Source organism: Daktulosphaira vitifoliae, unplaced genomic scaffold, assembly GCF_025091365.1.
Source record: "Daktulosphaira vitifoliae isolate Bord-2020 unplaced genomic scaffold, ASM2509136v1 Scaffold_3, whole genome shotgun sequence".
Classification (NCBI taxonomy): Eukaryota; Metazoa; Arthropoda; class Insecta; order Hemiptera; family Phylloxeridae; genus Daktulosphaira; species Daktulosphaira vitifoliae.
Genome location: NW_026099574.1, coordinates 33,293,587 through 33,305,611, shown reverse-complemented (window position 1 = coordinate 33,305,611; position 12,025 = coordinate 33,293,587). Strand labels below are relative to the sequence as shown.

The 12,025-nt window shown below is 24.5% G+C and overlaps 1 protein-coding gene across 5 annotated transcripts in view; it reads left to right on the top strand.

Annotated features, from left to right (window-relative positions):
- LOC126901099 (intersectin-1) overlaps positions 1 to 9,179 on the top strand; it is a 42,036-nt gene extending 32,857 nt beyond the window's left edge. For 2 of the 5 annotated variants that reach the window (XM_050677323.1, XM_050677324.1), the window contains 6 exons: positions 1,057 to 1,140; positions 1,202 to 1,498; positions 3,636 to 3,831; positions 8,197 to 8,274; positions 8,357 to 8,527; positions 8,938 to 9,179. In XM_050677323.1, coding sequence (XP_050533280.1) covers positions 1,057 to 1,140; positions 1,202 to 1,498; positions 3,636 to 3,831; positions 8,197 to 8,274; positions 8,357 to 8,527; positions 8,938 to 9,092 — 981 coding nt within the window. In that variant the 3' untranslated portion in view covers positions 9,093 to 9,179. The remainder of the gene's footprint in view (positions 1 to 1,056; positions 1,141 to 1,201; positions 1,499 to 3,635; positions 3,832 to 8,196; positions 8,275 to 8,356; positions 8,528 to 8,937) is intronic. The other 3 variants (XM_050677327.1, XM_050677326.1, XM_050677325.1) reach the window with 2 other exon arrangements.
- Positions 9,180 to 12,025: the final 2,846 nt, after the last annotated feature.

The following is a 12,025-nucleotide window of genomic DNA, read 5'->3' as shown; positions in this document are numbered from 1 at the left end:
GTAACTTTTTCAAAAATGAACATATGAATATAATTTTTTTTTTATAGATGCTTGATGTCTTTACCTATCATTTGGTATATTTTTTTTGTAAATTTGACCGTTTTTCTGCCCACAGGGGGGAATTTAAAATGACAACTTTTTCACAAAAAATTAACTTTTTCAACTTAACTTTTGAAAATGTTCCGGAAGGTCTGACACTTTTATATATATCTTAAATTAAAGCTAATGTAATATACTTTAATTTGAAAAAAAAAAATTTGACCTCTGGACTTGTCTTCACGGCGAAAATGGCTACCGAATGCTATTTTCGTGTGAAAATTCTCGATTTTATTATTTATATTATATTTAACTTTATAATGCTATAACTTATTGAAAAGTTTATGGATCCACACAATTTTTTTATGAGAAATAATATTTTTTAATAAACCCTTTTTCATTCGACATACTTTATCTTAATCGAGATATTAATAAGGAACCAGCAGATCAAGTAGCTTTTGGAATAAAACACCAATTTTTTTAAAATTAAACACTATCTAAAGATTTGCATCGAAGCGTTTATTTTTGATAGTGATTTTAATAACTATCAGATATCATTATACTTGACCCAACTATGCCACGTCATCACTGTGCTGCGACCCCTCTGTGCTGGGTTTTTTAAACCTAAAGGGATAAAACAAAAAAAAAAATTACTACTACATATTATAGTAGAGTGTTTTGAATCAAGAAACATTACGGATTTTCTTTAGAAAAATTGAATATAGTCAATAGTTTCTGAGAAAGTAAGTGTCGTAATTGATCACTCTGTAGACGAATATTCGTTTTGATTTCAGGTCTCAGAAATATTGAATTATAATAATCTTAAGTTATTTTATAATTAATAAAAACTTTCTATTTTTTTATTATAATTAATTTTAAGTTGACAAACTTAAGGTTGAAATTTTATCTATTATGCTATAAGTTATGTTGTTTTAAGCCATTAAAGTTTTTTTTATTTCTGTAAATTTCTATTGTAAAAACAACTAATATAAAACTAATAACTATTTAATATATTTCAAGATTTTGGAACATACTCCTGATTCACATCCAGATCGTTTGCATTTAAATGAAGCGATTTCCAAAGCAGAAGAAATATGTCTTCAAGTATAAAAATATAAAAATATCTTAAAATATAAATTGAATTTTGGAATTTGTTGATTTATAGGTGAATGAAGGTGTTCGAGAAAAAGAAAATTCTGACCGATTGGAATGGTTACAATCACATGTGAATAGCGATGGTTTAACAGAACAACTTATATTTAATTCCTTAACAAATTCTCTAGGGTCTAGGAAGTTTATTCACTATGGTAGTTTATCAAAAACCAAAAGTGGTAAAGAACTTGTAGGTTTCCTCATGAATGATATGTTATTATTGGTTAAACCTGTAAAACCGGCTACATTAAATGGTCAATCGTTTACTTTTGAGAAGTTTGCAGGAAGTTCCTTTAAAATTTACAAACAGGTATTTAATTATAGGCCAGTCAACAAAGGAAAAATGACCGAAAAACTTCCCAACCAAATTTTTTTTTTTTTTTAAAGTTGAATTAAGATATAAATAATAACATACTAAAAGTCCTCATTGATTGGAATTGAGCTTTTTTTACAGCCTTGCAAAAGTTCAAAAATTGAGCTTTTTTAATTTTTTCAAAAAATATTTAACATATAATATTTAAATAACAATATTTAAATAAACAACAATATTTAACAAAAAAAAGTTTCGTACAAAAGTTTCATTTCTATAAATGTTCTTACAGCTTCCGATTCTTCTCTCCTCATAACATGACCAAACCATCTAAGTCTATTTTCTCTCATCTTATCCACGATTGACGCTACACCTATACTTCTTCTTATATCCTCGTTCCTTATCCTATCTTCTCTAGTCACACCACTTATCCATCTAAGCATTATCATCTCTGCTACACTCATTCTCTACTCTACTTTCTTATCAACCGCCCAACACTATGAACTATACATCATAGGTGTCCTCACTATAGTATTATAGAATTTACTTTTCAGCCTCATTGGAATTCTTTTATCGCATAAAACACCAGACGATTCTCTCCACTTCAACCACCCGCACTTAATCATGTATCTTACATTCTCGTCAATACCACCGATTGTTTGCACAACTGATCCTAAATACTTAAAACTTTCTACCTCCCCATTCACGTTCTTGCTTATTGTCACTGATCTCCTCATTTCACATACCTCATATTCAATTTTTTAACCCAGCCAGAATTTCTGGTAATGATAAAATTAATTGTCATATAGTGTATAAAATTGGTCTTGTTCTAGTAAACTCAATGGTGAATAATAACTTTCATGATATAAATCTTAAAAGGTCAAATAAAGTTATAGCTCTACCTTCAATAACTTCTATTGTTAAAATTAGTAATGAAATAATTAAAGTAAACCCATTGCTACTATTTCAACTAATCGCTATTTAAAAAAAAAAACCAGCAGTGTCCCGGCACAGTGTGTATAATTGGGTGCAGTATAGATGATATGTGACAGTGATTAAAATCATTATCATAAAAAAACGCCTTGATGCAAATCTGTAGATAGTGTTTAATTTTAATGGATTATTACAAAAGCTACATAATCGCCTATTTCCAATTTCCTTATTTATATTCTAAATACAAGTTATATGCATTACTAGTGCAAAGTATGTAATCGATGGAGGATTTCTCCTCAATAAAGTTATTTGACAAATATATCAAACAAATTTTTTTGACCATTTTCTTATTCATCTTCCCATTCTAAATTTTGATAGAATATATCTTCAACAAAAGTACAATCTTCTTAATCTTCAATCTTCATTTCTATTGAATTTGTACGCCACTGACCTTTGCAATGTTCACATATAATAGAACATTTAAGTCCTGTTTTTCGGCAGCCACAATTTTTACCAGCTCTAGCACCTGACTAAAGGCCAATACGTTTTATGACAATTATCTTTATCATTACCAGAAATTCCGGTGGAAATTGACATAATATAATTGTTATTTGGGAATGTACAATTTAGCGTTTGGTTGGGTTTAAAAAATATAGCGTCAAATTAATTACCCACTCTATCGGTTGTATCTTAATATACACTACGCTTTAATGATACTATAAATAAATAAATTCACACATACACACATATGCATTTATAACATTGTGTCTAATGTATAACATTATAACATGATAAAAAGTAACCGTAAAATAAAAAAAATGGAAAATAAATTTTAGTACTCATATTAAATGTAATGTAATTCGAAAAATATTTGTTTAAATGAAAAAATATAAGATAATTTTTTTTCTTTAAAATTGTCTTTTAAACAACTTTTATACGAAACTTTTTTTTGCATGTTAAATATTTTTTGAAAAAATTAAAAAAGCTAATATTTTTAAACTTTTGCAAGGCTGTAAAAAAAAAGCTCAATTCCAATCAATGAGAACTTTTAGTCTGTCATTATTTATATCTTAATTCAACTTAAAAAAAAAAAAAAATTTGGTTGGGAATTTTTTCCGCTATTCGCCAAAATTACTCCTTCATTGACTGTTCTATTAGTAGTTTTTGTTGTTTTATAATTTGTATAATGAGTAGTATTTTCTAGCCTTTTTTACTTACTCAAATAAATATTATTGAGTCAATGAACGATTGTGCCGAATTTCGCCTAGAACATGATAATTCATCTATACTACTGACAGCTCCGACATTAAGTGAAAGAAATTTATGGTTAAAAAAATTAAATGAAGCAAAACGTATTTTAGTTGCAAGTGAAAAAAATCAAAAACAGTTAATGGAATCAAGTATGTTTTATAAATTTAAGTATGATCATTAGTAAAAACAAATAATGTCCTAAATTTAAAAATCCAAAAAAAACGTCAAATTTAATATTTTTCCTCAAAGTAAAACAAAAATGTATTTATTAAACACTTAATAGTTATTAATAATAATTAGTATTTTAATTTTTGTATATTTGGTAAAGGATTTTTAAAAAGCAAAACTTAATATCCATAGTAGCTGATAATATATTAGATAAAATCATTTTTTTCTTACCTATATATATATGTCAACTAATATTGTACTATTAACTGTTTATTCATAATAAACACATATTAGCTTCAATACGAAGCTGAGAAGGTATAAATTTTACCATGATGTCTTTTTTTTTATGTCTGTCACTACTTTTTCTCAGCTCTCACTGGACCGATTTCTTTCAACAATACGTCAAAAGATCACAAATCGTATCTAATTGAAGACATTACCCTTAAAAATTGAAAAATTTTCCCTCGTTCCCCGCAAATGGAGGAAATATTCAAAAAAATTACAAATTTAAAAATCGGTAAATTTTGTCATTTTTTTTCTTAAAACTTCCATAACTTTTTCAAAAATAATCAAATCGACATAATTTTTTTTTATACTAAAACCTTAGATATTTCCCTTTCATTTGATATCATTTTTTTGAAAATCTAATACTTAACCTGTTCATTGGGGGGATTTAAAATAGTAACTTTTTTACAAAAACTAACTTTTTCAACTTAATTTTTGAAAATGTTCCGGAAATACTGCGTCCTTTCAACAAATGTCAAATTAAAGCTTATGTTATGTACTATAAAATTTAAAAAAAATTTGTCCCGACGACCTATCTTCTATGCGCAAATGGCTATCGTATTCAAAAATAGCATATTTTTGTATTAAAATTCTGGGTTTTGTATTTTATTAGGGTAATACATTGACTTTCATGATTATTATATAATTTAATTGATATAGAATAAAGTTCATAAGACATAAGAAATTAAACTTATTAAAATTTTTTTGACTTTTTTAAAGTAGAAAAAGCAAATTTTAAATTTGAATCAGCTTAAATTGCTAATTTTTCATGCAACGAATAGTTGCCGAATCGGTAAGACTTGTGTCTTTCAGGCTTAGATACGACGTTCAAATCCGCCCGTGGCATTTAATATTTTGCATTTTTTTTGAGTTAGAAAAAATTTTCAAATCATTTGATATTTATCTCATTTAGATTCAATAACTTCAATAAATATAAAGGATCCTATCACTATAGTTTCCCCTCGTGAGAAGAAATTTATTTTCATGTTAATATTATTGTACTATGTAGTTTTTTTTGTGGCTACGATTTATTTTGCTAACCCTCACTAAACCTACTTTTTTCAACGATACGTCAAATGATTACAATTCGTATTTTGTTTAAGTTATTACTCTTAAAAATCGAAAAAATATTCCTTATTCAAATAATAAGTAGCTTAACCAGATTTTCCATACAAACAATTAAAATAATTCATTTCTAATGTTTACAAAGTATTTATTGTCGAATTAGACAAATGATATGATAAAAGTATCCAACTACAAAAGTAAATAATTTTACTTTGTAATTTATTAATTTTTTAACTCTATTCGTGTGTGTTACTAACAGTCTGTAATATTCCAAATTTTATGGTAACATGTTGCTATATAAAACACAAATCTAAAAAAAAATGATTTTTAGTTTCACCAGAATTAATTAATCGATTTTTACAATTATAATCAAATTGTATAATACGCTCAATTAAGTANTATAATCAAATTGTATAATACGCTCAATTGAGTAAATCTTTTTAACAACTTTGTTTTGATTGGTTCATTTAGTTAAAGTAAATGATTAAAATTAATTAAGTTCTGAATATTTCAATTGCAGAATCTTTTTAAACAACAAAAATTATAAAGGAATGATTACTATTATTTCTATTTCAATTATCTATTACGATAAAAATGCAAAAAAATCGAATTTTTCTGATAAATGTACTGTAAATAGTAATTATAAAATTTCCTGATTGCATATTAATCTTAACAATTTCATTTTTTTCTATTTAATAATTTCAATTTCAAACTTGCAAGTTGAACTATAAGTTATGGTAACAAATTCATTTTTTTTTTATTAAAACTTTCACTTTAAAGTTCAAAAAAATGTAGATTCAAAATGATTACTTTAAACATATTAAAAATCAAAATCAATAATAATTTTAAAACAATTAATTTTAAAAATTATATAATAAATAATTAAAAGAATTACTAATTTTGGTATAATTAAGGAAATAGAAGTTGATGTTGCTTTTGTAATNATGGGTTTTGTATTTTATTTTAATAGAAGTTGATGTTGCTTTTGCAATTATCCATCAATTTTTTAAAATTAAACACTATCTACAGATTTGCATCGAAGCGTTTCTTATGATAGTGATTTTAATCACTGTCAGATTAAATCTATACTGGACTCAACTATGCAACGTCTCCACTATGCTGTGCTACACTGTGCTGGGTTTTTTTTTATAATATACTTATATATTATGCATAAACGTATAATAAATAAAAATTTTTATGAACTTAATTTAAGTATAAAAATAGTATGATTTTATATTTAACTGAATTATATTTTAACAAAGTTCATTAAAATAAATTTTATATTTTTTAGTTTATTCTAAATTTTTAGGATTTTGTAATCAACAATTTAATAATTAAATTGTTGATTATAAAAGTATAATTATTATACTTTATAAGTTTTAAGATTGAAAGTGTTGGGGTTCAAAACAAAAAGGTATGGCTTTAACCTCACTTAACACATTTGATTCTTATATGATTGTCATAAATAACATATAATTCAAAATTTTTAGCAAATGCAATAATAGACCTAAAAAATAAAATAAATAGATTTTAATAGGTTTATAATTGTATTTATTATTTATATTAGCTATAAGACATGTGGTTAAGTCTATAAAATTGGCGTGCCTAATACTTTCTAACATGAGTTTCGTCACTATTTACGTTCCATTCTTTAATATGGGGAACAACTACCAAGAAAAAATGTTAGATTCGATCAGTCTTGTGATATTTTGAGTTTATCCTAAAATTAACTCTAAGGAAAATGTGTATAAAAATTTATTTTTTCTTTAGCTGTGTAACCTCAGTGTCAAAATTTATTACGTCAATTTTTAACGGTTAATTAGTAGGTAGAATTGTTTGATTTCATATTCTACCAATTTGATAAATTATTAAAAAATGTATTCATTTTTAATTATTAGACAGAAAAAGATATGTATTTGGGAGAGTTATAATGTTAATGCAGATTATTTGTGTAATTTACGTAATTTGATTATAAATGTATGTAAATTTATAAGGGTAGGAGACGATTTCATACAAGAAGTGAGGTGCTACCCCTCCCATTTTTCGTTAAAGTCATTAATGGTCAGTATTTTTATAATATATTGTGAACTTTTTTACTCATTAAGGTACACATTTGGCTTATTTATCACCAAAGCTCGGGACTTATAGCATTTGCTTTTTTTTATTGTTTGAAATTTAATGTAACACAATGCTATGTTTATGTCATGTTATGATGATTTCAAATATAAAATTTGAAAGTGTTTTTTTTTCGGCGATTTAAAAAAAACGCGTTTTTTCTATGGCTTATAACAAATTTTTATTTTCCGTCTTGAAAACTTCAGTAAACATTTGGATTAAAACCTAAATGGACGGTACCTTGATATGGGCTCCTTATGGAAAATATCGCTACCATAACTAAGCTGTCACTAATCATGACTAGGCTAGTAAATAAGCCTCAGGGCGTTCGTTCCCTTTAATCCGGACCTGGACATTGATTATTCAATACAATAATAGCGGTATATTTTGTTTAGATATAAATTTAGTTTTTTTATTAAATTAATTAATTATTCTTCGACTATAAGTAATATATTGTTTAAACTCACAGAAGTTCTTACACAAAAGATTTATTAAATTCATAATAAAAAAAAACATTTTATGATTTTAAATATTTATTTAAGGCTTATTCTACGCATGTTTTAATGATTTGAAGTCATTTTAGTTCCAAGTCTCGTGTTTACCAACATAAGGCAAAATTTACCATACTTCTAAGTACAGTATTTTTAATAAGCAAGGGAAATATTTTTCATTGTTTCCATTTTCCGTACTAATTTGCCTGTTTCCTTACTTTTTGAACACTCTATATAGTGTATATTAAATTGTTACTATGAATGGAGTAAATGTAATCATAACTAATAATTCTTTACGTGTATTTTATGTGTAAAAGTTAACAACAGTGATATTTTTAATATTATAATGATTTTAAAATACATAATATTTATAATACAATTTTCTTACAGAAAAAGCTGATTTTGGAGCTTGTGGCCGTGTTCTTGTTTTTATTATGGATGGTAAAAAACTTCAAGTTCCGAAAAGAGGTTAAATTTAAAAATTAATAATAATATTTTGTATATTATAAATTTTTTGTAAATGGATTATTTTGTTTTATTGTTTGAATAGGAAAGCGATCAATATTTTGTGAAGTCAGCATGGGATCTCGAAAGCAATGTACTCCTATTTGTGAATCTGTTGATCCTAAGTGGGATACTTCTATGCAATTCCTAGTTAAAAATATTCAAGATGATATTTTATGTTTAACTGTATTTAATAAAGGCTATTATTCGCCAAATGGTAAGTATTTTCTATTAGTATATTTTTGGTTCATACCAAACAGCAACACAAATTTTGATATATCAAGTATTTTTAAGTTAATATTACATAAAAACAATTTATTTTATTAAAGATCCCTAATTCATAATACAAATTTAATAGTCATTATTCATAAAATTTTTTAAAACTATACATTGTCAATGAGTGATGTTTTCTTTTAGATTAAAAATATAAAAAAAAGAGTTTATGATAATACACTGTTACGTCAATATAAGTGAATTAATTTAGAGTGACGTCTTCTAAATTAATATAAATTTTATTTTCTGTCATTTTTCTAGTCTTTGTTGACAGTATATGAGATCTAAAATTATAAGAGTTAAATTAAAAATTTATTTTGACTTTCAAAATTTTAATTTTATTTTAATTTTTAGAATTTTTAGGACGATCTGAAATCCGTATTATGGATATAATACAATCCACACAATGTAATAAAGGGCCTCTTACAAAACTTTTACAATTAAGAGAAGTTCTGACTGGTTTTATAACTCTTAAGTTAGATTTATGTTTATTTGATAAAACTAGTTAATAATTTACATTTATATTTATTCAAGTAGATTTTCGTAAATTCATAGTTACTAACAATTTAACATTAATTATTATATATTTATTTTATATGCTCTTATTTATATGTTAGTGTCATATGCGCTTACCTAAGATAAATTATATTTATAAAAACTTGTATTAAATGAATAGTTAATAATGTTTAAATTGTTTATCGTAAATCATATTTATTTATTATTATTTATCTAATTATTAGTTATATATGTTTGATTTACAAATTAAAAATTACAATTAAATTGTTTTCAAACATTTTCAAGTAAAAAGTATTATTTTATCAATAGTATTAATTTTGTTCATAGCAATTATTTAAAAAAATATTTAGTTTTTTCAGTGCAAAGTATAATTGACTTTGTAATAATAACACGATCGTTAAATAGATTAATAAAAGTTATATTTTATTGAAAAAAAAACATTTTCTACTAATGTCTAATTCATACATATTTCATAAGTTTATGAACTGTTAATTATCAAAATAAAAAAAAAACTGTAGCACAGTGTGGACATGGTATAGTTGGGACAAGTATAGATGATATCTGTCAGTAATTAAAATCACTATCATAAGAAACGCTTCGATGCAAATCTGTAGATAGTGTTTAATTTTAAGAAATTAGTAGATTATTTCAAAAGCAACAATATTTCTTATTCCCTTAATTTTATCCCGATTAGTTATTTGATTTATAATTATAACATATGAGTAAATATTAATTACAGTAATTAAATTTAGTATGAAATTGATATTCAATAATTTAATATTGTAATTTTTACGGAGATATAAAAATAATAAAGTAGTTGTATATTTCTTTGCTTTTAAGGCGTATAAAAATTTAAAGGACTTGATGAAATATTTTTGAATAAAAAATATTTGTTACTTATAACATAGTTATAAGTTTTATACACTAAACTATAAGGAACATTCATTGGAAACAATAATATACTTTTCTAAATCAACATTTCGCGATGTTTTCAAATGTATAATTAGATTTTTTCTATCACTTCTAAGTTTTAATATTATTACTTATTATTAAAAAATAAGTATTTGCATATAAATAACTATAATAGATAAACTGTAATAGATAATTGAAATAGAAATAATAGTAATCATTCCTTTATAATTTTTGTTGTTTAAAAAGATTCTGCAATTGAAATATTCAGAACTTAATTAATTTTAATCATTTACTTTAACTAAATGAACCAATCAAAACAAAGTTGTTAAAAAGATTTACTTAATTGAGCGTATTATACAATTTGATTATAATTGTAAAAATCGATTAATTAATTCTGGTGAAACTAAAAATCATTTTTTTTTAGATTTGTGTTTTATATAGCAACATGTTACCATAAAATTTGGAATATTACAGACTGTTAGTAACACACACGAATAGAGTTAAAAAATTAATAAATTACAAAGTAAAATTATTTACTTTTGTAGTTGGATACTTTTATCATATCATTTGTCTAATTCGACAATAAATACTTTGTAAACATTAGAAATGAATTATTTTAATTGTTTGTATGGAAAATCTGGTTAAGCTACTTATTATTTGAATAAGGAATATTTTTTCGATTTTTAAGAGTAATAACTTAAACAAAATACGAATTGTAATCATTTGACGTATCGTTGAAAAAAGTAGGTTTAGTGAGGGTTAGCAAAATAAATCGTAGCCACAAAAAAAACTACATAGTACAATAATATTAACATGAAAATAAATTTCTTCTCACGAGGGGAAACTATAGTGATAGGATCATTTATATTTATTGAAGTTATTGAATCTAAATGAGATAAATATCAAATGATTTGAAAATTTTTTCTAACTCAAAAAAAATGCAAAATATTAAATGCCACGGGCGGATTTGAACGTCGTATCTAAGCCTGAAAGACACAAGTCTTACCGATTCGGCAACTATTCGTTGCATGAAAAATTAGCAATTTAAGCTGATTCAAATTTAAAATTTGCTTTTTCTACTTTAAAAAAGTCAAAAAAATTTTAATAAGTTTAATTTCTTATGTCTTATGAACTTTATTCTATATCAATTAAATTATATAATAATCATGAAAGTCAATGTATTACCCTAATAAAATACAAAACCCAGAATTTTAATACAAAAATATGCTATTTTTGAATACGATAGCCATTTGCGCATAGAAGATAGGTCGTCGGGACAAATTTTTTTTAAATTTTATAGTACATAACATAAGCTTTAATTTGACATTTGTTGAAAGGACGCAGTATTTCCGGAACATTTTCAAAAATTAAGTTGAAAAAGTTAGTTTTTGTAAAAAAGTTACTATTTTAAATCCCCCCAATGAACAGGTTAAGTATTAGATTTTCAAAAAAATGATATCAAATGAAAGGGAAATATCTAAGGTTTTAGTATAAAAAAAAATTATGTCGATTTGATTATTTTTGAAAAAGTTATGGAAGTTTTAAGAAAAAAAATGACAAAATTTACCGATTTTTAAATTTGTAATTTTTTTGAATATTTCCTCCATTTGCGGGGAACGAGGGAAAATTTTTCAATTTTTAAGGGTAATGTCTTCAACTAGATACGATTTGTGATCTTTTGACGTATTGTTGAAAGAAATCGGTCCAGTGAGAGCTGAGAAAAAGTAGTGACAGACATAAAAAAAAACGCATCATGGTAAAATTTATACCTTCTCAGCTTCGTATTGAAGCTAATATGTGTATATATTATTTACAATGAACTTTAATATAAAACTTTAGCTATAGTAACATTTAGTTTAATAAATAGTTTATTTGTTATTTATGCTTGTAAGTTTATTTGATAATTAATCTTCAATATTCCAAAAGTAAGTTTATATGATAAACTATATCAAACATTTTTTCTATAAATTAGTAAAAATATCTTGTTATTATAAAAAGGAATTAGATTAAATAT